This window comes from Syngnathus acus, chromosome 2 (genome assembly GCF_901709675.1).
Source record: "Syngnathus acus chromosome 2, fSynAcu1.2, whole genome shotgun sequence".
In the NCBI taxonomy this organism is placed as follows: Eukaryota; Metazoa; Chordata; class Actinopteri; order Syngnathiformes; family Syngnathidae; genus Syngnathus; species Syngnathus acus.
Genome location: NC_051088.1, coordinates 17,743,086 through 17,768,514, shown reverse-complemented (window position 1 = coordinate 17,768,514; position 25,429 = coordinate 17,743,086). Strand labels below are relative to the sequence as shown.

Genomic DNA, 25,429 nt, shown 5'->3' with positions numbered 1-25,429 from the left:
TCTGTCTGTCTTATACTGCCTGCAAGTGGCCAAGGCTCGAACACCAGAATGAGCAGCAGAACTAAAGAAGAGAGTATGACTGACTTTCTATTTGTATTCAATTATGTATGCTTTTAAAAAGGAGTTTCTGTGAAAAATCACATTAACATCACACTATTTTTAGTTTTTAGAGAGGCCGGAACAGATTCGAGGGATTTCATTGCAATGGGAAAACAATGGGGAAGAATTTGAGTGTGGTGAAAGACCAAATTAAACACTCAAGGCGCCACTTTTTCAGTTTTACTTTTGGAGCCTTCACTTATTTTTCAGTTCGATCAACTATGGCTGCAGAATGAATCAATTTCTTCTCGTGATGGCAACGGGGTCCGCCATGATTAACTTAACACGATCGTCAATGATGTCTACATTTCAAATGCAGACTCTGTCGCATGTCTTCATTTTCCCTCCCGTCTGCCCTCGCAGTTTAGAAACGGCCAAATCCACAGCCCAGGCTTCCACCATGTCGTCTCCCGTCGACCTCAACATGGCCTTCACTCAGCCGGCGTCCCCGGCCGCCTCGCCCGCTCCCACCCTGGCCACCGTGGGCGCCTTGACCCCGGCTCACATGATGGGCGCCCCTTACGGCGCCGTGCCCCTCTCGGGCCTGCTGGGGATGAAGTCCATCCCCTTTCTGACTCTGTCCGGCCCCGCCCCGGCCGTGGCGGTTACGGCGGCGCCGTCCCACACCACTCTGGCGGCCTACACGGCCAAAATCTCCTCAGCCAACTGCATCAAAAAGCCAGAGAGACAGAAGTTTGCGCCCTACTGATGACGCCTCTGCGCCTCCGCAACCGCGGGGCCGACGGAAGGACGGAAGTTGAGTGTTCTTCCCGCAAACGCCTGATGTAGCCATATCCTGGGGCAGACACGCCCTTGACTTTGATTCTGCGATGCACCAACAGAGAAGAGACCAACAGAGTAAAGCTTTTCAAAATCATTTACAGATATACAAGTCAAATGTGAGTTTCACGTCAATTGGTGGGCCGCCGTCATCGTCACTTCACTGTTATCGATCTTTTCAAACGTGTACAAGGGCTTGAAGCTCATCTGAGAGACACATGTGGAAACACCTTTTCACATGTGCGTCTCATGTTGGAGGTCAGCCATAAGTATTTATCCTTCAATAATTTGTAAAGTACTATAATCAAATGACAAAATGCTCTACTGTAAGATGCTTTTATACAATGTCTATGTTTGCCTCTGGAAGTTTTTAAGAAAATTTGTAAATGTCTGGGGGGATTTTCTTTTTGGAGGTACCGTACTTGACCGTTCAGTATTTTGTTCATTTGGTTGGATTTTATTTTGATTGTGCACTCGTTTAATCTTTATTTATTAGCATTGTTACATGTATTAAAAGTCTCTTTTTCCTGATGTGTTTTTTGTCCTTTTTTTGTCCTTGATGCACAGGATGCATTCAACAGTGGAATACATTTTCTTCATCTCCTAGATTGACAGAGTCACAAAAAGATTTCAATTCACCAGATACGGGGGGGTCCAGAAATCTTCTGAAATTCACCTCCCAGAAATGTCACTTGTTTGGGAATCACTTTACACAACGCTAACAGGCAGAAGTTGACGAAAGAAGCAATGCACAACATAAAACCTTTTTGGTCTGACAAGCCATTAATGTAAATATCTACATTAAAAATGTTATTTGCTATATTGACAGTTCATTCATTGGCTTCACCATCCTGACCAAATCCATTTTGGATGGCAAGCATTGAGGTGACCAGGAAAATATGAAGCATAAGTAAAAGTAAATAAGCAACTTACCTGAGTGTTTAAACATAAGCATACATATGCCAAACATAAACATCCACTTTGCCTTTGTGAATACTTCAAATTGATTGAGCCACTCAAAGTTCAGATAAACACAGCTTTTAACTCAAACCAAACATTTCAAACAAACTAAGCATTAACCAGAATTAGAATATTTCCTACCAGTTGTGTGTGACCAGGAACTGAGGAGTCTCTTTGGGTTGTTTGTCTTTGCTTTCTTTGTGAAGCTTTTTCTTTCTTTCTTTCACGAACAGGCTTTCCCTGGTTTGTTCCCCCAGCTCACATGCTGGTCTGTAGGCAATATGGCCGTCCCTGTCATCTGACAAGAAGTTTGGTGAATAGTGATGTGCCTCTTTTATCTCTGCCCCCTGCAGCTCTGGAGAGGGACTAGTGGATATTTTGACTGAATGATCTCTACCTCTGTTAGTAGATGTGACAATGAGTGAATTCTAGACTTTCAGATTTAATTCTTCGAACGGATAGAAATTACAGCCCATTTTCTGGAACTCAAAAGTATTTGAACAATACTGGTGAGGCCAGGCTACTTCTCTTAGCCATGCAAAGACAAAGTGGGTGCCAGTTGGTGATGCTGATAAAAGATTGTCTTTATTGTTTGGTATTGTGAATGAATTCCATACCACAGCAGTTATGGGAGTAGGAAAACCACTTTTACAACCAAACACTGTCCGATCATGCTAACACCATATGTACAGGAAAGCACATTGAAAAGTGTATAAATTATTTATATGAGACTCATAGTCAAGAACGGTGGAGACACCCACAGTCTAATGGATTCTTCCTTTTTCAAACACTGATTATAGATATTTATCAATTACATTGATCTCTGGAGTACATGTATATACACGAAAACAACAATAAATCTTTTTCGGGGGTGTCTGCAATAATTCTCAAAAATATCTCACAATACCGCTGTATGTACAGTAACAGAATTTACATTGGAAAATCGGAATTGTTCCTATGGTTTGAGTATCGACTCATTCCATAGTTCTCCTCCTCCGTCGATACTCGCACGGTGTCTATATCTAACCTCAGGCTCATTTCCATACAAAGTACAGCAAGGCGTGCAGTACGAGGGCCCTTTGTAAAGAAGCTCACACCACTGATGATCTCACATACAAAAATAGATGTTGTCTAGTCAGCTGGAGATGCAATGTACAGTAACACGAAGCCTCCACCTGCCAAATAAAACACCAAGGGAAAAAAAAGGAAAAAGTTCAACATCACCTTCCTTCGCCATTGCATTGTAACAAATGCTTGTTCTCTGTCTGATACGCGATTGGTTTGTACGTAACAGGCCGTGACCGAGAAGAGAAGAACCGCAGGTAGGATAAGAAATATCAGCACTACGAACAAAACCACAACCCGAAACCCGAAACCAAAGCAAAAAAAAAAAAAACATCACTAAGCGGATTTGTTTTTTTCCGTCAAGGGAGTGAACACAGAGAAGAGCTTAGAGTCCAGATGAAAGGTCAAACTGTATGTGACTGCGCTTAAGGCAAGTAGGCGATTGCAACACTTTCTGAGTGGATCAGGGGCTTGACAGTGTCATCATCCAGGTTGAGCCCTCACTGTTTAACAGGATCTGATAGAGGAAAGGAGAGGGGAGCAGAAAGCGTGACAGACAAGAGGTGTGAAGTGGAGAGTCCTTCCAGCCTTCATTCACTGAGAACAAGTCACATTGACAGTTTTGGGAGTGATTCATTCCAGGCAGCCTGTCAGCCCATAGCCGTTCCTCTCCACGTATCGTTTTAGGTCCACAACAAAGATTCAAATCAAAGCACTTTGACAAAAAAAGAAAAATCTGAATCATCAGGTCTGCAACTTGTACAAGTTGATCATCTGGAATTACATTCACGTGGGTTTCCATACGCACGGTACGGATGGAGAGTAGTCAGTCCCTTGAGATGGCGGTCCGATCTTCGCAACCTGCTCGACGTCTTATCGGAAAAGAGAGCGTCATTCCAGTCATGAGTCACTATTAAGGAGCACTTAACAGTGTAATGGATGTACAATATGAAGCCTTTGAAAACACTATCATGTAGCAAATTTATCAAAATAAGAATTCCTGGATGTGAAGCATTGAAAGCAGAAGTCACTTCACTGTGAATAGCCAACCACCTAACGCTGCGTTGTGAGTTCATCCTGCACTGGCATGATCATGGTCGCTAGACTTCACAAAACGCTTGTCGAATTATTCTCAAATGGAAAACATGCTCACAGACAAGTTGTACAACTGTGTACAATCAAGATGTTTTCGCTGGCCCGTTAGTCAGCGGCTCCTGTTCGTTTTTTCTTTTTAAAACGAGCCACGCGGCCCCGCCCTCGCCCCCATGCGCACTGAGTTAAAAACACAGCGAGGAACATGCTTTCATGTCGGACATTTCCCCACTACTTTCACGCAGTGCGCATGAAGGGAAGATGGGGATCACTGCGCCTCCTCGTGCTCCTCACTGATGCATTGCTCCCAGGGATGCTTTCCCTGCTCGTCCCTGTGCCCGTGGGGGGAGTGGAAGATCCTGCGGGGCAGCGGAATGGGCTGAGGCTGCAGATCCTCTTCCGGGATGCAGCCCTCCCGCAGGTAGGGTTTGGGCGGGATGGCAGGGGGCTGGGGCCTGCGATAGGGGATGTGATGGGGCCCGTGGACGGGTGGGTGATGATGAGGCGCCGGCCCGTGGGAGTGGCCGTCAAGCCCCGAGTGAGCGTGCGTGTGAGGGTGGGAGTGAGGGTGCGAGGCGGGGCTGCGGTAGTGGAAAGGGCGGACCGGGTCCACCGACTCCATTTCTGGGGTGCCGTAGTGAATGTGCAGGTAGGAAGAGGCCAGGTACTCATCGGGGGGCGACCACAGGTGGCTGGGGAGGGGCTCCAAGGCGTCATTCCTGATGGGGCCCGGATCAGGATACTGGCCGCTGAAGTTACTCTCGCTCAGGGAGGAAACGCCGCTGCTGGCGCTGCCGGACAGGGTGGAGTTACTGCCCCCCAAAGCTGACTGAGGGCTGGTGGGGGAACCGGGAATTGGGTGGAGGGGCGACTAGAGGGAGAGAGACAAACAGGCACGTGTTAAGAACTACTCAACCCTGGAGAACCACCGCGACTTCATCATTGTGACTCATGTCAAAGGTGTATTGATTAGGATGGAAATAGCTTTTTTTCTGATCCAAATATGACACCGACGTAAATCATGACAGAACTTTTACCTTGTTTAATTAAAAAAAAAACGAATAAAAATCTGAATGTAGTGTTCAGAATTAATTCATTCCAAAAATGCTAAAACCAATCGTATGAAATAACTTAAATCCAATTAACGTGTTCCAGACACACACAAATATTTTTATAATTTCGTAGAGAATGAATATATGCACTTTGTACTTTATAATTATCTTATTTCATATTTTTATATAGAATGTCACTTTTTAACCAGCCGAAATACCTCTACATTGTTGAAAGCCGTATGCAACGAAATTTCGTTTTGTACACACCTAGTGTTGACAAAATGACAATAAAGTTCTGTCTAAGTCTAAGTCTAAGTCTAATATATGCATAATGCCCATCCCGGGTTTGTACCTTTCGAAGTGAACGCACAGGCAGGGCAGGTGGAGGGTCACTGTTTTGCGGGTTAAATGTGTCACATTGCATCAGGAAATGTCCTAGAAGAAGAAAAAACAAATCTGACATGACGAAGCATCTTTTTCAAGATTGAGCATGATCGCTGCTGTAAATGGGACACGTACCTGGTGGGAAAGATCTTGGAGGGATGGGTGGCATAATTACACCTCCAGTCGAAGTTGGCATGTAGGACACATGGTCCCTGTTCTCTCCATCCAGGTTCCAGCTGCCGGGAGCATTGGGAAACACTGTAGGCAGTAGAAAGGCGTCATCTTGCTTGCAAATAACACAAAGCACAAATATTTCGCAAGCACCTTTCTCCGGCAGAGTCATGTGAGGATCCGTACACGGCTTGCAGGGGCTGACTTGTTGCAGTAAGGCACGCTGCATGTGGTTATTCTATCCAAGATGACAAATATTGTGTCAGCGGCTGTGCTATTTTCTCAAATGGTCTGCTGTTTGTCCCTCATGTGATCTGGACTCATTGCGTCCTACCTGTCCGTTTTCCGCCAAGTTGTAGTACAGAGAGTTGTTGACCCGCTCGCGATGAGATGGCAGCAGGATCATCACTTCCCGGTTGTGTTTGGCCTTGTCAGGCAAGGACGGCGAGCCTGCAAAATACAAAAATCCGTACATGTGAAATGTAAAGGCTACCAAAGCAGCCAGAGCAGAAAAGTTCCGCTTTTAAGTTTATTTGTTCCCATTGTGAAATGTCATACAATAGACTACTATATCATGCAAAGGTATCATGAAGCCACAATCGGCAACCATACATACCTCTGGCACTCGAGGGAGCAGAGTTTATAATTTGGGAGGAGTTGGAACGTATCGAGCTCAGGCTTGAGGACGAAGGGCTCGGCTGTGAAGCATGGATGAGAATAACACAGGATAAGTTTTTCAAAATTAAATTGTAGAAAGTGCAGTCAGAGTCATTTTGTTGCATTTCAAGCATTACCTGCATGTGTATGGACTCCTCGGGGTGCTCCCCCATGAGACCCTCTGTCATTATGGCGAGGTTTACCGGCCCTGTCTCGCTCGAAGTGTGAGAGGACAGAGAGGAGGACGAGTGACGAATCAAACCCTGCAGGTTCAGAGGGCTGCAGGAGACAGATGGATAAAGAGCAAATCTGGGACTTAAATTCTGTTCTATAGACAGCTGTCCTATAAATACATTGGATTTTATTGATGGTTGATTGAATTGATTTTGTCTTAATTAGTATATTTGCAAAATGTAACTAAAACTAAACAAAATGCATTACATTACTTGAATATTATGGTACTTGGATTACATTGCGTTCTGACAATATTTAATAGTGACTGTATCCAAATTCAAAAATGTTTAAAGTAAGCTGCTCAACCTTGAAATTAAGCCACTTGTCCTTTGCAAAAGTTACATTGCACTTGAGCTTATTTTATCAAGTGTGAAATGATCTTAAACTTTGGACATTCTCTGCCTTTTACACACTCTTTCCTCCTTGCTCGCACTTATTGCTTACATGATTCAGCGGCAACAGCGCGTGTGGAAAAAATAATCACAGCAAAATCCCACGATGCACGAAATCAGAAAAACGTGAACCGTGATATAGCAAGGGACGACTGTGTTCCATTTTAAGGGTCAATGAAATTTTCTGAAACCCTTCATCCGAATACCAGGAGAGACTTGATTGTATATGTGTATGTGTTGGGTAACTGACCTGTGTCTGTGTATGAGCCGCAGACTCTCGGGGCTCATGTGGCTGTGGGAGGACAGGACACCTCTGGGAGAATTGACCCCGGAGCAGCCAGCAGGGCCAAATCGATCCACGCCGGGCACACCCTGCTGTGTCCCAAAAATATACTACTCTGAATATTTATACTGCTCACGTGCTAGTGTCAACATGCTAATTAGTGAGTTTTTCTTTTTTAATGCGTTAATTCACTATAAGGCTTCACAATTATGGCCAAAATGATAGCCATAATTTGTTTTTTGTTTAATATTTTTGTATTTTTGTTTAATAAGATTCATAATTATTCATGTTAAGGAAAACAGTTTTGCTGAACAAGTTTTCAAAAATAAAATGTATACAGTTTTCAGTTAAAAATTAACTTTAAAATAAATGCATTATCATAATAGAATAAATGCTAAAATAAAACAAGGGCTAATTTAACAAATATGCAATTATCTTATTTAATGTCATTTCTGAATCTGAAACAAGTCCAGACAATAGATAATGATACTTTTTGAAACCCTAACTCATGTCCTTTATGCTTCTGAGCTTTGCAGTTGTTTTCTTCTTTTGACATGACTGGCTTGATCAGCAAAAACACCACCAACGATCTGGGTAATTTCATTTTAGCAGCCAAAATCGTGATCATGATTTAAAACGGATTAATTGCGCAGCCCTCTGAGAAGCCAATATAGTATGACGGCATGAAAATGTCAATTTGTTCCAGCTGTAACTCACATGGTGCAAGCCAGTCCTCATCATGTGGAACTGGTCCACCAGCTTTTTGTGCAGTGGACGCATCTCCGGGTGGACCAGCTTCTCATGAACAGCTAGACCCACTCCAAGAATGTGCACCTACAGCAAGAAAGGTATTTAAAGGGATACTTCACTCATTGTTGATCGGTCGTTACCTGAGCTCTGGGCAACAGTGATGTCATTTTCAGTCGAGTAACAACATGTTTAAAGTTATTAATTGTACATTAAAATAACATTTATCAAATTCATTTTAGATAAAAGATTAGCATTCTATGACTGAAAATTATTTGTTTAATGTTTGGCACTTTAAAAAAGAAAGGGTTTTTTTCTGCACCTGTTATTGAAGCAGAATTTGGAAAAATGAGCCTGTAACAAAAGTGACTCTCCTACATCACTCATTTTCTTGCAGGCTGATCAATAAAAAAGAAGATATTTTGAAAACTAGGAAATTTAGATTAGGCATTATTTGACATTAGAAATTCTGACCTGCTCCTGCATCAGGTCCTTGAGGTGGGTGATCCTCTCCGTGTCCTCAGGGTGACTGCTGATGTAGTCCTTGTCGAAGAATGCCTGTTGAAGAGGCAGGTGTCAATAGTCAGGACAATTCCACGCATGAGCCAGTGCTTCGTGTCTACCTCTTGGTATCTGGCGATGCCTCCGTTCACCGCGGCGTCTATGACCCCATTGAGGCACATGCTGAGCGGGTTGATGTTGCCGTGATGCTGTCTGTGCTGGTACTGGCTGATCAGAGTGCGCAACTCCTGGGTTTTATTTTCCACCACGTAGATGGCATTCTCCAGAGGGCTCACCTCCACCTGCAAGTACAGGTATAGGTTTTTTTTGCCATTTAGTTGAGTTGAGGAGCAGAAGAATAATGATTATTGATCCTCAAGAAAAGTTCAAGTAAATGCGACACGCGTTGCTCACCACTTCTCTCCTTTCCACCTCGGCCCAGCGAGAGATGCCCGGGAGAGGGCGGGAGAGGATTAGAGTTGTTCGCTCAATCCACAGGCTCTGTTGGAATAAGCAGACACCACGCATTAAAATAGTAAAAATTGTAATAGTGGAGAAATGGGCAGCAGTCCTGTTGAGCACCCCACATTAGTTGGCCAGCATGCGCTCTTGGATTCATATTTAGGTCACTGTGCCATGTGTTCTCCAAAAAACATGCAGTTTCTGAACTTCAAGGTAGGAAGCACGAGCAACCCAAAGTAAAAAAATAAAATGAGATGATTGTAAATTCTTATCCAAATTGAATAAAGTCTGAATGATCATTTAGCAATTGTGCTTTCTTTTCTTGAAAATGAATGCTGATAAAAATGCTATTTACATTCAAGCCTACTGACTGTAGCTCTTTTTTTGTATTTTACATTTTGTCCAAAACTACAGCTGTCTTAATTTCCCAGTTATAATAATTTTCTTGCTACATTGCATCACTGCAGTTGATGCCAAAAGTGATGGTTAAAATAAATATTAATATTGGTCATAATTGACTTTAATTGTGTAATTTCATGACTAATCTCAAATATACACTTTTTCTGTTTTGAAAAATGTATCTTGCTTTATTTTCGATCAGCATTGCGAATGAAAATGGGTTCTCACAATCTGTTGTCTCTCTCAAATCAAAATAGCTCAAATCGATATGTTATCTAATTCGTAGTCGTGCTGTTGTGGTTCACATTCTTCTTTTATGTGAGTTTAATCATCATCGAAATTTCCAAATCGATTGTGTTTGTCTTCTCTGAGAAATGGATTAAAGCCTTCTTGCATATCAAAGGAGATGATGTACTGTGCGCTAGTCATTTTTGCTGAGTACAGCACTTCTTCACGGTCAGGCACTGCCGCTGCAGTTTGCATTGGTGACCACAGAGAGGTGTCACTTCCTACTTTTGAAGCAACTGGGCCTCACTCAAAAGAGCGAGAGCATTCTCTGTTTCAAGTAGTGCTACATCTAAATTCTGAGCACGACAACCTCACCGTACCCTGAACTCATTTTCGCGGTCCTTGGGGCCCTTGTGGAAAGGCCTGTCATAGTGGAAGCGGCTGACATTGTTTATGCGGTAAAAGCTCTTGATCCTCTCGGGCACGCGTTCCAGTTGAGGCACATCTGAGATATCTGACACTGGTGTCACCGCATAGATCTGCAAATCTACAAGCTGAGTGTCAAGGAACACGCTGACAGGCAGGAAGGCAGGAAGTACATTACACTATTACTTGTATTGATATACTGTCCTCTTTAGACAGTCAGATCCATAAATATTGCAACATGGAAACCGTTCTCATCATTCAACTTCCAGTTTGGGAAGAAATAGCAAAGGGGTTATATCATCTTATATATTGGAATTCTTATTATATGACATTCCTTCTATGAGTCACTGTCTGACAAACACAAGGCCACAGTACAGTGAGTGGGATACACTGTGCATCGCTCTGCAGAATGGTGTCGTCGGGTTGGTTGGGATGCTGCATGGCGATGGCTTGCGGAAATTCTCCCAGCATCCTTTGCTGGAAGTCCTCCAGCCGTTCGTAGTCATAGCCACGACAGACAAACTCTTTGTTCTGGAAAGAGGTAAAGCATTTGTCGCATTTGCAACTTGAGGAAGAAGAGGAACATCTTGAACAGCACCCATGAGCTTATAAATATTAAAAAATATTTTAAAATACAAATGCAAAACGTTCTTTTCGTTTCGAGTGGGGTTGTCCAAACTTATTTGACTGAGGTGCCACAAATGGATAGGAGAAGAGGGGCCACGTCACTTTGTGCTATAAATATTTGAATAGGCTGCAGGTCAACATGTGGGAAGCAGTTAAACATATTTTATTTAAAAAAATACTTAGTGTCAGAGTCATATCTAATTGTGTTAAATGAAAAAAATCATGAAAATCATAAAAAAATCATAAAAAAATATATAAATTATAAAAAACTTTAAAAAAACTGTGATGAATTTTTATTAAACTGTTTTTCTACATTTAAAAACAAAAAGGGTAAAATTTTGACACATTCTACTTGAATGTTTTAGTACTAATTTCTGTACAAGAAAATGACACGCACACACACCCAGATAAAAAAATTGTGAGAAAATATTTCATTAAAGCTGTCGATATGTCTTCCCTTCCCTCACATTTAGTGAAATTCTGTCATCGTCAGAAAGACTTACCCTGAGGAAGAAGGGAAACTTCCTGCCATAGAATCCCATTCGGAAAAACTCTGGTTCAATGCGTTGTTGCTCAATAATGTTGTCATAGTAGGCCGCCTCCATTTTCTGACACGGGATGAAAATGGCAAAGTCACATGTGGTCATCAGAGGCCAAATACTTCTTTGGCAATGAGAGCACAAGCAGGAAGCTCACTGACTTGACTTACCCGTATCCAGCTGAGGCTCTGGTAATCATATAACGTCTCATACTGGAAAGCCAGCTCCCGACACAGAGAGATGCCGTATTCCCAACACTGCGGGACCACAAACAAGGAAATTCAAATACTTTTAGAAATGGTATCGCTGAGCACAAAAAGCTGTAAACGCTATGAAGGCAATTTCTTTGAAACCATATAGCTAACTTAACCTATTGATAGTAAGAAATGGAATTGATCTAGTTTATCCAAATGGCAGCACAGTGGTCTTGCCATCATTTTCTTCTAAGTTGCTCCGGAGAGATTTAGTTTAGTGCGGAGCCCTTGAAAATATTTATATTTTGTGGATGAATACTGGCTAGGAAGGAGAGATTGAAGGGAACAGCAGCTCCACCATGATGGTGATGTTTCAGATGTTATTAGATTTTACAATATGTTAGCAGTCAGCATGGCTTCTCCGTGTTTTCCCGTTTATTACTCCTCGTCATTCACCTCATGATGAGATCGATACTTGGCAGAAGCGTTTCTTATTCTCGTAAGTAGCACCGAGCTTTGACCCAAACAGCGGAAAGCGATGATGATGGATGACTGTTGTACTTGAGGGCACCACGTTTTGTTTGTTGTCGAATTTTCTTCAGATTCAGATTCGTCTCTTGAGGTCGATACGTGTCAGAAAGGAATTCCAAGTTCCGTTGTCTGCGTGCTAAAACTCAAGGTTGCCTTACCTTGCCCTTGTTGAAGTAGTGAAGAATTTTCCGACTCAGGTTCTCCTTGCGTTGCCACTCGCTCTGGCAAGGGTAGTGGAGAAAATCCCTCAGAGGCCGGTCCTCCCAATGGAGCAGTTCCCAGTAGAGTAACAGCGTGAACGCGGCCTCTGTCAGCAATGACACGCAGTTCAGGGTGAGAAAACGGGTACTGTTGTCACATCTGTTGGGCCGCAATACCAACACATGTCAGAGAGTTTGCACAGTCTGGCCGCCGGAGCGTGTCGGAGCCTGGTAGACATACTGGCCCATATTTTTGTGAACAGATGTCAGAAGCCGCCTGGAACGTAGCAAACTGTCTTTGGCTGAATTAATGACCAGAGGAGCAAAGTTCAGCCTCACAAATGAAATTATATCATTGGCCAACAGCTTCTGTACTTTGTCACACGTAGTACACTGCACTTTTGTAAATGAACTGCATTTAACATTATGCTCAAGTTGGATTTCTGTTTTACTTTTTCAAATATAGATTCCTAATAAAATATGTTTCTCAGAGGTTTTCTATGGCAATAAATTCAAACTGGAATGCCACAAATCTGCCATGAATTGAGGAAGTATTTCCGATACCTGTGAAGTCTTCTGCTTGGAGGTGCAGGTCACACAGCTTATGGATGTAACGGATGTACATGTCCTCCTTGTTGACTTCCGATTTGTAGAAATTCTTAATTCGAGTTCAGAAAGTTCCTTTGAAAACGTCCATTGACACGGAGGCACTGGAACGCTATCAAAATGATGTCTTACCGTAAAGTTGACAGAGCCGGCCATTTTTTTATTCTCGGCTTCATCTCCTTTCATGCAGTCTCTAAAGAAACAAAACGAATAGTGTTATTAATTAATTACAGTATTTGAAGCAGACTGAAATCATCAAACACAGCTAAGCTTCCCCATTGAAATAAACCATCTTCTGGATTAATGAACAAAAGGTCCCATAGACACCCACCATTTTTTACGAGCTGATTTAAAAACCCTCAAGTGGGAATTCAGTTAGCAAAGTGCTGTGTAGGTTTCTATTGCACACTGCACACATTCAGGCACGCAATGGGAGATAGATGTCTAACCCGTTCAAACAAGAGTGAAAACTCCTAAAAACGCAACACTGTTGTTTCATCTATTGTTACTGCCGTTTTTTCTGACCAGGTGTCCCAATACTTTTGCCCATGTAGTCACCGTGACTCTTTTAGTTCACCTGTAGTCCAGCAGTCGTTCTACAAGTCTTGTGACCGATGTGACAAATGAGATGCCCGTCTCTCTCCAGGTCTCCTGCTCTATCTTCTCCAGTAGACTGAACACAAACGAAGGTCACATGTTCTTAGTGAGGATGCAAGCAGATCTTTTAATTGTGGTAGCTGTGTAATTTACCTTGGGTAAGGTCCGAAAAGCTGGGTCCTAGGGTAAAAGAAAAAAGAAACATTTTATTCAGCTGAGCAGATCTAAAAGCACAATCTTCACTTATTAAAAGACCAACTGAACCCCACATGAGAAAGCGCTAGGTGATAGAAGTAAAATAAATAAAACACTTGTGTTGGCAGTGCGCGCAAAGAGCAACAAAACATGTCCTTGGACTTTTCCAACTATTCTTGGCATTATTTTTCAATGAATAGCACCAACAGCAACTGTGGTCCTCATTTTTGCTTTGAATGATTTAGAAGTCCTCACAATGGCTTGATATTTGTGTCCTGCATAACGTCGGCTCACTTTGAAATACTGAAAAAAAATACTGTGAACAATGAATATATTTTTAATTCAATAGTAATTTCATGTATTACGATGTGTAGATGGGTCATTTTAATGTCAATGATTATAAAATATAACGGTTATGTAATTTCTTACTGTTAATATTTACCAAACCAAATATGTGGCAACTTAATAAAGCAATCCCATTTATTGCGTTATACAAAAGACATTCAATTCAGATGCAAACACAATTGCAAAATGTTGCCGCCTGTTTCCGTTTCTAACATGGTCCATTTGAAAAATGAATTGCCCACCGTTGGGTTAGAGTAGAAAAAGAGAGGCAGAGCGAGGGAGCTCGGGAAAAAGAGGTGACGTTTTTGGCTGCGAAGCTACACACATCATCAACTCTCTAGCAGTTCAACGAGGAACCAAGCTGAGGTGGAATGCAACCAACTAATCAGCCAGGGCAAATGTAGACGGTAGACAAAACGTAAAAGGAAAAAAAAAAACATGGATGCTTTTTGGATGACCTTTTAAACATCCCAACATCTTGAATGTCATCAAGCAATTTTGACACTCACAAAAGACTGAAGAGCTCCCTGTGGTTATCGTCGCCTTTGCCATCCGACACCATACTGTCCAGCTTATCCATCAGTTCCGCTTCCACCTACCAACAACACAACCGCAATCAGGCAAATTGTTTCTTTGCTATGAGTCGACAACTGCAACAAATGTCAAGGTGACCTGTTTGAAGTTTCCATTTTTCCTCTGCTCCCAATCCATCATGTCATGGAAAATTGGAATCATTATGTTTCGAACTTCAGTCTGAGGGACCAGGGTGACTCCCAGAAAGGGGCCCATCATTCCTGGGATGAAGTGGGGTTTGTTGTCACCTAAATGAAAAACACAAAGCCATCATTTAGTATCATGTGCTGTGATTTTGAGCTTCGGCATGTTATACAGTATGAGTCCAACCTAATTTTTGCCACATGCTGAAGAGCTCATACGCCATCAGTACTCTCATGTCTCCATACCTGCAGAAAGAGACAAATAGAACATTGTTAACCTATGTGTGCCATGAGCAAATCTCATCAAAAGGTCGATTGGCCTCGATTCTGATGAGGACATCAAAATGATTTAATAGTGATAGTCATCCATACGCAATAGCAGTTGCTTACTTGTCCAGAACTTTCTTTCTCTTGGTGAGCCCAAGCGCCTCGAGCTGCAGACTGGGCTGATTGATGTAGAGCACGGTCAGGCTGAAAAAGGAGTTCCACACCTAACAAAGGAAAACAAAGACCATGCGCGTCATGGACATGTATTGTCAGAGGTTTCGCGCAGTTACACAGACACACCTTAAAATCGAAATCGGCTTCGGAAAAGTTCTTGTGCAGCGCCGGGGAAAGAAGCTGCGTTGTCACGACAATGATGCTGCGGAAAATAAAACAAGTGTGTCACTGTCATCTCCGAAACAGATGGTAGCAACCAAAAATAGATGACGAGGATCGTAGCATAAGTGTAACCTTCACAGCAAAGTCATTTGAATAAAAGTCTTGATCAAATGGCAGCTTATGTTTCTGAACTATCAATGGCACAAGGACTGCACATCACGAAGAAAGACGTTTGACTCACTGACTGGTTAGAAGTCTCATGACACTCCAATCTCGAGGGAAGATTGTCAGTTTCATCAGGTTGCGGAATACACAGAAGATCTTTAACAGGAACTCCTTGAGACAATACATAATGTCATTTAGGGATGAAGCAAGCAAATTTCAAATTGTTAGTCAGGTTTTCCCACTTTGAGTTCCTCCTTGCTATGGAAGTTGTTAAGTAGATGGTGAAAGTGGATCTCTGTCATCTGTCGGAGCAGAGAAAGAAGACAGGACACGTACTCCCCCTAGAGGAGACCAAATTACACATCTAAGTTTGCTAACGCAATTCACAAATAAATGGTTTTGTTCACGCATGAGAAGGGTTGATTTGACCTACTGTGATCTCAGCGGTACACTGGGGGCAGCGTTGTCCTCTGGATGTCTCCACAGAGTGAGACTTGCTCATGATTGACAAGAGAGTCTGGAGCAACACGTCCAAGAGGCTCTCCACCATCATCTCTACTTCCTCCTGAACAGACGACTCCTGAGGGTAGGAGAGTTAAAGTGTCACTTTAATGCATTTTGAATGTAGACCGCTAACATCCGAGACAAAGTGATTCTCAAAGTGTGTTACGAGTACCACCGGAAATATGTGGGCGCCCTCTAGTGGTACAGGAAGAAATTACTTCATTAAATGACAGACTGTCTTCCACGTTGTTTTAAAATCTAGTCCAGTTATATTTAATGTTGAAGTAGAATGCATTTGTAGTTCATCACTTCAAATTGTTTGCTTTCAAACATTTATTCAGGCATAACCTGTATCTGTAATTTGTATACATTTTGAATAAGTATTTAAATACAGTTGTTATTTTGTTATATTTAACTTTATGAGTATTTTGTAAACTTAATTTTCTAGTATTTTGTAGAGTTGAGAGTACTTTGAATATATTTGGATACACTGAACCCCCTCCCAAATTAATCCTGATCCTGTGTCATCTGTGTCATCAAGTTGATTGTGCAATATTTAGATGATTTTTAGTAATGTTTCGATACATTTAAGAGTATTTGGGTAACTTTTCAGGAGTATTTGAATATATCCAGCATTGTTTATATCACATTGTGCATGAACTCTTGGGCCTACTACACATCTGTATTTTAATTTTCGTCATTATGATGATACTTGGAGAGCAAGTATTTTTGGAGTTTGTACTTGGCACAGAGAACAACCGTCTAGACAACTCATTTGGAGGACAACTGCCTGCTCAATTTGATTGAAAGAGTAGCCCTATTGTTTGCGTGACAATGCACCATACCATAGAACTGCTTTTGATGATGGAAAAAATGCTGCTAAGGATCCCAGAACAGATAAGCAGCTCCCTCTGCTGGCGCAGGTGCAAGTGAATGTGGTGCAGAACAACTGGAAGTAAAATGCTTCGAGACTCTGAGGAAAACACAAGAAAACGGGGAGGAATGCACTTTAAATGCTCTGTACAGTACAAACCTCAAATACACGGATATTGTACATTGATCTCATCATCTGTAATTTTCACAGAAAGGTTCTCACCGGGAAAGAAGAACAGACGGCTTTCAACGGTGCGTGCAATCGACTGCAGTTTGACAACATCCATTGACTGGCCAATGTCAACAGTGCTGGGCATACTTCCGAGGGTGCCGCGGACATATTCGGCCACCTCCTGAACCGTGAACATCTGCAGCAGCTCATCAAAGATATCAGGGAAGCTGTTCAACAGAGCCGCCTGTGAGGTGAACAACAACAAGGAGCATGTTTAAACACAATACAGAAAACTCAGTAATGGCAAACATTGTGGTGTTAGAAAATACCGTATTTTCCGGACTATAAGGCGCACCGGACTATAAGGCGCACCTTCAATGAATGGCCCATTTTAAAACGTTGTCCTTATATAAGGCGCACCGGACTATAAGGCGCACCATTAATGCATCATGTCAGAGTTTTAATCCAAATCAAATCATTCTCCATTTTATCTTTTTTATTTCAACTTCAGACACGACAAATTACTGTATAATCACAAAATAATGATCCATAGTCTTTTTGATTCATGATTCATAGTCTTCAGCGGGCCACTTATGATTGATTTCATGACACAATGCTTCAGGCCAGTTTAAATTTAGGAATTTGGTCCATATATAAGGCGCACCGGACTATAAGGCGCACTGTCAGCTTTTGAGGAAATTTTAGGTTTTTAGGTGCGCCTTATAGTCCGGAAAATACGGTAGCTAGCTATTCGAATTCCGAATTCGTTGCTAAAGCAAGCCGTCACTTTAGGTTAACAGTAGTCCGGTCAGTGTCAAAACAGGAGAAAGGGTGTTGAAGCAGTTCATGTCTAACAGTTGTGGGACCAGCGCATAATGTTGTGACTTACTGAGAGTGACGACAGACCTGGAGCGTTACCACAGAGACATGCAGCCGATCACACCCCTCCAAGATCAAGCCAAGAAAGGTGCAAAATAGGACAATGGACAAAATGAAACAGAAAACATTTTTCTTTTTTTTTTTTTTTAAAAAGAAACAACACAAAAATGAATACATGAAACAAATGTAAACTGTGAGTGAGTGAACAAATGTAAACAATAAGAAATAAAAATTCCAAAGAAATGTAACGTGTGCACACAGAAAGCGAATGGCGGTCTCTAATTCAAACCTGCGTGAAGACCAGATTCTCTGAGCTGCGACTGTCCAGGCTCAGCACAAAGCGGATGGACTGAAAGAGCTCCTGGATGCTTGCTCGAAACTGCTCTTCCTCCATCCCGCAAGTGGCCCGCGCATACAGAATTCTGGACTGGACGATGAACTTGAACAGGTACTCCAGAGCCTGAGGGAAGAAGTGAACAAAAGATTTTTAACAAATATCTTGACATAATCTGAAACCCTGAGGAGGCGTCAATTATTTGGTGTGCACTCGCTACGAGAGCTTTGCGAGCTAGTATGGTGGAATATCCACCTCTGGAAAATTAAAAAAAAGATGCCAGCCATTTATCATCATCAGACAAGCAAACAGAAAGAGAGAAACAACAACATAGAATTGATTTTAGAGGTGGAGTCACGTAAGGCAACTGAGAGCATTCAGAAGCAAAAATGACTGTTCAATATTTCATCTTATCACCTTGTTTTGTCTTTTTGATTTGTAAATGAATACATATTCTAATATTCTCACAAATGCCCTCTTGAATTAAAAATATCAAGCCTATGGAAATGCTGCACTGGGCACAAGACAATATCTTGCAAACTCACTTCCTGAGGCATCATATTGCATCTTATAAAGCCATTACTTTTGACCATTTCCTGCTTCCATACTAATTTATTGATTAATTGATTGAATCATGAAAAATTCTCTGAGCTCTTATTTTCATGACTTGCGTAGAGTGCAGTTTAAATCTTCGCAGAGGCAGGTTAGACTAGGCGTTGGTAAGTGCAGATGCATGAAAGCTACATTTGCGCCGTTGTGGGTGTGAGCACATCCCACTCCATTTGCTATCAATCAAAGCAGCTTCTCTCATTCCCTTTAAATGCGGCACACAAGTCACGATGACTTTTTGGCACCAAATTGTCAGAAGCGCCAGATGCATGTCAAAGGTACCTTCACGGAAATCTGAACACGTCAGCCTTTCTGCAAGCTACCAAAATCGAGCCCTCGGCCCTTCTTGAAAATGAACCACATCGAGTAGTGTAGCATACAGTAATCTTTACCCTCATGGCCTCTTGAATGTGGTCTTGTCGGACGACCTCAGCCGAACGGTCCATGTACCACTTCAGGCATCGAATAAGCTCCCTGCAAGCATTTTGTTATAAATCATGTTTATGAAGACTTAGCAAAGAGAAGGAATCAAATGTTTCCGTACTTGTATGCCAAAGCTCCAGCAAAGTGGTTTTGGATGTAAGAATCCATGACAGGGCGGAAGTGGTAGAAACGACTGTCCCTGAGCAAGTTGATAATAAATACCTGAAACACACATGGCAGAAGATGAGGGATTTATCTTTTATCTATCATTCATATGCTAAATATAAGCAATTGTAAAATGATAGCATTGTTGTTATAATTGTCCTACCAGAGACTGGAAAACCAGAGGTCCATATTTATCAGTGTTGTCGTCTAAAAGACAGAAGAGGGTGTCCAGGACATCTCGTAGGAACTGTGGGAATGAAAAGGATAAAAGAACATTTACATTTTCCAGAAATTAACATTTTTCTTCACTTTTAACCAAAGCTGTCAACATCGACAACTATTTTATTAATCACATAATCGCTGAGAAACATTTTTTACCTTAGAATTAAATTTTTGTAGTCATTCATGAAAAAACGGATTAATTCTGTGTTTAATTAAAATAACATATTTGGAAATATCTGCTTTTACTTCGGAAAACAATAACCGCACAACTCAATGAATCCGTTTTAAACAGTTTGGTGAGCACAACATTTATCTTTCTTGTGTGATATTTGTTATTTAGTTGCTTTTATTTCCAAACAATACAGTAAATGGTTTTTTTTTTATTTTGATGCACGAATGGAATGGAGTGGGCTGTGTTACAATTTGGCCTTCCACCAAAGTTATTTTGTAATGTCTGTCAAATCAATACAATTATCAGCATATTGCGCAATTCATATATTGCAAGGTCACTGATTGGATACATGCTGTAGGAAACAAATCTATTAAAGAAGGTCACTTGAGAATAAAGCTTTGACTTCATTCATCTTAAAGCATATCTCCTTTAATATCAACAACACTCCTGCTTTCACAAAAAAAAAAAATTAATAATGCAGCCGAGGCCAATTGGTCAACTGTGTCTAATTCTCTCGCTATTTAATCATGAGGTGTACAATTAGTGAAGTCATACTTTAATATTGGCCGAATAAGATGAAATGCCACATCTGCTGAAGGTTAATATCTCAGAAAATGTGTGTCAAACGCAATCAATACACCCTGCAGCTTTACATGGGCCAAATTACTGATGACTTTAGTAGGTAATGAATATATTTGACAGCACTGACCTTGACAATCTCTTCCCCACTGATCTGACGCAATCGACCAAGGATGTCCAGAACCCTGTCTGGGTGGGTCTTCCAATTCAGAAGGGCCAATAGGTCCACTAAAAGCAGTACGCAACCAAATCAAACTGTCAAACGTATGAAATACCAGGTCATAAAGTATATTCTAATAAAACCAAGCAATCTTTACCATTCTGTGTGAGTTTGGTGGAGCAGAGTATGGTGGAGACCCAAAAGGTCTCTTTTGGGCTTCTCTGAAACGGCAGATTAGCTGGCAGGTTGGGACAACTGTTGAAGTCCTCCTTGCAGCAGGGCAGGCTGAGGTACAGGCCCTGGTTACTGAAGGTGGCGCTCTCGTCACACTGCAGACAGACAGACAGACGGACTTTCAAAAAGTGTCAAAGAGAAGCCTAGGTTTCTTTGAACGTGATGGGAAAACAGGACAGCTGAACAGTCTATAACCCTTTCTTATGGCTGCTTTTGGTGGAACTGGATCTCACCTTGTAGACGTACAGCTCATGGCTTTCGTCCGACAGTGTGGTCCCGTCCTCTCTCATCAGGGGAGTGAAAGCAAAGCCGAAAAGTTTTTTCTCCCCTTTGTCTTTAGCTGAAATGACATAGATGTCAGCGACATGCTTCTTCATAAACCACTCTGACCTAATCAGACTCATGAAATGAGAGACTGGCCAGGCCGGGTCGCCTCTGGCCTACAAAGACTGACTCACTGGAGCAGTGTCTGAACTCGAAGCGGAGGTGAGACCCTCGGAAGCGATCTATGGGAATGGGAAGTTTGACCATCTCACTCCAGCGAGGGCTGTTGTTGTGGTAGAGGACGAAGGAGCGATAGTCAGTCATGTTTGGTTCCCCGCTGCCCAAACTGATGCAGTCCTGCAAAGGAAAGAGGCAGAGCAAGTAATGAGCGGAAGCAGAGGGAGAACTAACGCACTTATCATGACTAATGAAATGGAAATCTGCTGAATGAATCACATTTAACACGTGTCATACTTTGAGAGTATCCCCGTCGGCGTAGAGGACATAGAGCGTCACTTCGATGTTCTTCTGGACGCTCTTGCCACCCCGCTCAAACTCGCCTCGTTCCAGGGTCAAGTACAAGTCGTTGCGAATGTCACCTAGGAGAATTCAAACGGAGAGAGAAAAATGATACATTGAGCTAAAGGCGCATTGCATTACAGGTGACTTTTGAAGAGCTGGGCGGACAGCAAAGGTCAGTTGAAGTTATTCATGTATATTTAAGTGGCTTCTATTGGGGCATGAGTTACAAAAAGTGTGGGTAGTATTTCGGGTTTCCTTCCACAATCCAGAGACATCCATGGTTGGCCAATTGACCACTCTAAATTGTCCGTTGGTGTCATTATGAGTGGGAGTTGTTTGTGTGCCCTGCAACTGACTCCTCTGCCTACTGCCCGAAGTAAGCTCGCGACCATCGATAATGGATGGATGTTCATATTGACATCATGCTGTATGCTCCTCTCCTATTTCCACTTCCTGCCCCCTCTTCATCCTTTCCACATCCTTCTCCTCTATCATCAGCATCCTGCGTAAACTGATCGCCGACCTTCCACTGCCCTCCTCTTCTGGTTCTAAGCCTGCTCGATGCCCAATACGCCCACTGCTCTTTGCCTCCTTACCTGGCATGATAACATCTGGAAAACCCAGTTTGCGTGTGAGTGCCAGGGCTCGGTTGAACACAGCCTGGTTCTCCCGTCTGATCTGCTCCAACTCGCCCTTCAACAGCTGCAGAGAAATGATGAGGCCTGAAAGCAAAGTGGGTTGTGAGAAGAAGTGGAGGGAGGGAGGCAGAGAGATACGAGATAAAGGGGGGGTAGAGGAAGGGAGGACAGAGGGTTATTTAAAGGACATTAGTCAGAGTGTGAGGGAGGACATGACAGACAGACAGAAGGGCGGTATAGACAAATGAGATGTGAACAACCAGATGAGATGAAGCAGGCTGAGAAATATCTTGCAATAAGGCAAGGGGAAAATGTTGGCAGTGCACACAATTGTTTGAGTGAATCGGACGTTACGGTGAGAACTAGGCAAGTTAGCTATGGAGGGCACTGATGAGCTTATCTGTTTGTTGCAGCCTTATTATCAAATGGGCATCGCGAGCACAGTAAGAGATCTGTGTGACTAAATTATTCTATTAATAACTAGAACACAACTTCATTTTGTCTGATTAAGGATCTCTTCTCGATGCCTGGGGGCAGAGCTAAGTAGCGTAGCCATTAATTGTACTCAACTAAAAGTGCTGTTACTTTAGAATTATAGAAGTTAATTAAAAATAAAAAGGAGGCATCCAAATAATTACTTCAGTATTCAGTGGGAAAAATATTCAAGTACTGAGTAAATTATGAGTAACATCTGAATTAATATTTAATTAATAAAATATAAAATGGGACTGTGAAAATTCAGTAATAATAATAGTTCAATAATATCACCAACCGAAACAAAACATTTAATCTTTATGAAATAAAATGAAGTCCAATCTTGCCACATGATGTGAAAAAGAGTCTCAAGGCAGAAGAAGTCTCTTTGACAAACCAAAAAGTTTAGATTGTGAAAGAAGTCATAGATGAGAAGATAAAACTAGCAAGTGGAATGTAGCTCAATGAAATGAGTAAAACAAGAATATTTTTGTAAAAAAATTCCTGAAGACAAAGTCAAACATTTGCTGCACTGAAACTAAACTAATTTAAAAAAAATGACCTAATTAAAGCAGAATTTCCCCATGTGGCACAAAAAACAGGAATCACTGATATTATGTTAAACGTAGCACGTTCATTTGATCCACAGTTGCAAAACTTTGTGGGTATTTTCATTTATCTGTACCAGTACTAAAATGTATGTGAAAAGACTCGTGACTGTGGTTTAAAATAAAACATGGCGACAATTTAACCATATGATGCAAAAACAGAGTGATGACATCCCCTGATCTGTTTACCATAATTGGTGCTGGGAGCGGAGTATTTGGTGTTGGACTTGCGGATGATGTTTTCGTGAACCTGGTACCACTCGTTCTCGTTGTTACATCTGGAGAGAAAAACAGGCAGGTAGGGCGGTCGGCAGCGAAGCCATTAGCGGAACAGATGGGCGAGGAGGAATCGTACACATGGGGACTGCGCGAACAGCATGTGTCCCTAAACTGATTTCCTCCTGGAGAAAAGGTAGCAGCATGGGGGAGTTGCTATCAAGTAGCACGTCAGCACCGGCGCTCTGTGCGCTAAACAAAGCTGACAGCCGGCTCTCGACCAGTCTTTTTCATTACTGTGGGTCTGTAGGCCTCTGGGAAAGGCATGGGGGAAACGCATAGCCTTATAGGAGCCGACAGTTTGGAGGCAGCACAGCATTGCATCACGGCTTGCCTCTTTCCAAGCGAGGACTCTTTGCCTTAACGGAAGGGCCCATAAAAGCGCTCTTTGTTTCTTCCACAGAAAATCCCTGAAAACGCAACCATGTCCCTGATGCCTCTGTGACCTCTGCCTGAAAGAGGCCAGCCACACTGTCACAGTTGATGAACTGGAAAAAAAAATGCTGAGCTGTTTTTATCATGTTTGATTGGCACACTAGCTTTGTACAGCAATCTGTATAAGGTGCCTCGCCTTAGTCTTTCTTCCCACTGTCAAGGAGGACTTTCCATTACACTGCTCAATACATTTTTACATTCTTTTTAATGAAACCTTCAAGCAGATTTTTTTGTTGTTTTGGGTTGATTCCAAAGTTGCCCTCCTTGCTTTTTTCCTCTAGTGCATCAAGCTTTCATAATAATAATAATAATAAAATAATAATAAGTAATATGTAACATAATATATTTATTATATTAAGGAATTAAGGGTTAAATTCAGCAACAGGTGGACATTATATCAGTGTGTTCGTGTGTGTGCGTGCGTGTGCGTGTGCTGTAAGACTCACGTATAAACTTTGAGCACAAAGTCCTTCTCCTCTTTGAGGTCAGTGATGGTATGGAAAACATCACTCATTGCAAGAACGGCGCAGCCATACGGTCGTCGATACATCACGTGAGGTGGGCCTTTCTTTGAGTCATTCAGAAGCATGCGGCCTGGACAGACAAACAAAAGAGACAAGTTCACTGAAAGGACACTAATATTTGCCCGCACATCACGGCATGAGCATGATCACGGTCAAAATGAAAATAATTGACAAATGTTCACAATTCTTTTGCTCAATACTGGTATCAGGATTATTAATCAATATTATTCATCATGTAAGTCAAAACAACTTTTAACAAATAATATGTTGCCAGGTTTATTTTATTGTGGCAGTCAAATATATGATTAGGATTAAAATTGGTTTATTCGTGCAGCCCTAACACACAGTGAGTACCGTACCAGTTCTCATGACATGTGCAACAATGTACAGGTCTCTCTTCAAGTCTTTACTGCTTAGGTCCTGCAGAGCAACATGCAAAAGTTAGAAAGACAAAAAAAAACATATCCCCTTCTAAACCTCTCAATTTAATGGAATGTGTTACCGTGAAGAGAGCACAAAGACGATCAACCTTCTCCGGATTCTTTGGTCCTCCATTTTTGTTGAGTTTCACCATGAACTTTTCACTGCAAAGCAAACACGTTTACCGATACGTATGCGCTGCACGAGCGCTTGGTCTCGGCTGGTAACACGCGAGATGTTTGTGTACCTGATCTGCTTGGCCTCTCGAGTGTCATACAGGGAGAAGAAGACGTCAGCGTCCTCGCTGATGCTGTTGTAAGTGAAGCTCTTCAGATTGATGAAGAGGTGGTGTGACACTGGGACACGGCAACTGTCGCCGTGACGTGGTCTCACGTTGTCAGCCTAACACCCAAGGGATAAATTGAGGGGACCATAATTGCCGGCAAATTCAAACTCACTATTCAGCGTTAGTCGATCGATAGAGGGGCCCATTAAATTTTGATGCAGAGGTGAATGAAGGGGCAGAAGTGTTTTTTTTGTTTTGTTTTTGTTTGTTTGAGTATTACAAGGTCATTTTGGGAAACATCCCTGAATTTTATCAATGACAAATTCATCTATCAAAAAAGGAGAGTTGACTGTTGCTGTCCACTTCATTCCATACTCGACTGCACTGTCCTTTGTGTAGCTGTTTG

General features: G+C 42.0%; 2 protein-coding genes across 6 annotated transcripts in view; one reads left to right on the top strand and one right to left on the bottom strand.

Annotated features, from left to right (window-relative positions):
* Positions 1–1,410, top strand: part of pcbp4 (poly(rC) binding protein 4) — a 42,027-nt gene extending 40,617 nt beyond the window's left edge. For both annotated transcript variants that reach the window (XM_037277530.1, XM_037277538.1), the window contains one exon: positions 463–1,410. In XM_037277530.1, coding sequence (XP_037133425.1) covers positions 463–808 — 346 coding nt within the window. In that variant the 3' untranslated portion in view covers positions 809–1,410. The remainder of the gene's footprint in view (positions 1–462) is intronic.
* A 992-nt stretch (positions 1,411–2,402) lies between these two features.
* Positions 2,403–25,429, bottom strand: part of dock3 (dedicator of cytokinesis 3) — a 42,176-nt gene continuing 19,149 nt past the window's right edge. The window contains exons 9-54 of one of the 4 annotated variants that reach the window (XM_037279740.1): positions 24,985–25,139; positions 24,820–24,901; positions 24,677–24,737; positions 24,240–24,387; positions 23,272–23,360; positions 21,959–22,084; positions 21,315–21,439; positions 21,035–21,197; positions 20,810–20,916; positions 20,500–20,671; positions 20,313–20,410; positions 19,373–19,456; positions 19,166–19,266; positions 19,014–19,095; positions 17,968–18,138; positions 16,851–17,043; positions 16,600–16,727; positions 15,684–15,830; positions 15,493–15,591; positions 15,327–15,421; positions 15,050–15,125; positions 14,873–14,973; positions 14,670–14,728; positions 14,439–14,587; positions 14,276–14,361; positions 13,380–13,406; positions 13,207–13,302; positions 12,762–12,822; positions 12,588–12,681; positions 11,982–12,130; positions 11,269–11,355; positions 11,063–11,167; positions 10,322–10,463; positions 9,887–10,053; positions 8,832–8,918; positions 8,540–8,719; positions 8,391–8,474; positions 7,887–8,003; positions 7,137–7,279; positions 6,398–6,539; positions 6,220–6,301; positions 5,938–6,053; positions 5,757–5,841; positions 5,568–5,690; positions 5,401–5,483; positions 4,265–4,867 (exon numbers count right to left, since the gene is read on the bottom strand). In XM_037279740.1, the coding sequence (XP_037135635.1) occupies positions 4,265–4,867; positions 5,401–5,483; positions 5,568–5,690; positions 5,757–5,841; positions 5,938–6,053; positions 6,220–6,301; positions 6,398–6,539; positions 7,137–7,279; positions 7,887–8,003; positions 8,391–8,474; positions 8,540–8,719; positions 8,832–8,918; positions 9,887–10,053; positions 10,322–10,463; positions 11,063–11,167; positions 11,269–11,355; positions 11,982–12,130; positions 12,588–12,681; positions 12,762–12,822; positions 13,207–13,302; positions 13,380–13,406; positions 14,276–14,361; positions 14,439–14,587; positions 14,670–14,728; positions 14,873–14,973; positions 15,050–15,125; positions 15,327–15,421; positions 15,493–15,591; positions 15,684–15,830; positions 16,600–16,727; positions 16,851–17,043; positions 17,968–18,138; positions 19,014–19,095; positions 19,166–19,266; positions 19,373–19,456; positions 20,313–20,410; positions 20,500–20,671; positions 20,810–20,916; positions 21,035–21,197; positions 21,315–21,439; positions 21,959–22,084; positions 23,272–23,360; positions 24,240–24,387; positions 24,677–24,737; positions 24,820–24,901; positions 24,985–25,139 (5,670 nt within the window). Of the gene's footprint in view, positions 4,868–5,400; positions 5,484–5,567; positions 5,691–5,756; positions 5,842–5,937; positions 6,054–6,219; positions 6,540–7,136; positions 7,280–7,886; positions 8,004–8,390; positions 8,475–8,539; positions 8,720–8,831; positions 8,919–9,886; positions 10,054–10,321; positions 10,464–11,062; positions 11,168–11,268; positions 11,356–11,981; positions 12,131–12,587; positions 12,682–12,761; positions 12,823–13,206; positions 13,303–13,379; positions 13,407–14,275; positions 14,362–14,438; positions 14,588–14,669; positions 14,729–14,872; positions 14,974–15,049; positions 15,126–15,326; positions 15,422–15,492; positions 15,592–15,683; positions 15,831–16,599; positions 16,728–16,850; positions 17,044–17,967; positions 18,139–19,013; positions 19,096–19,165; positions 19,267–19,372; positions 19,457–20,312; positions 20,411–20,499; positions 20,672–20,809; positions 20,917–21,034; positions 21,198–21,314; positions 21,440–21,958; positions 22,085–23,271; positions 23,361–24,239; positions 24,388–24,676; positions 24,738–24,819; positions 24,902–24,984; positions 25,140–25,429 lie in introns of all 4 variants that reach the window. The other 3 variants (XM_037279749.1, XM_037279724.1, XM_037279732.1) reach the window with 3 other exon arrangements.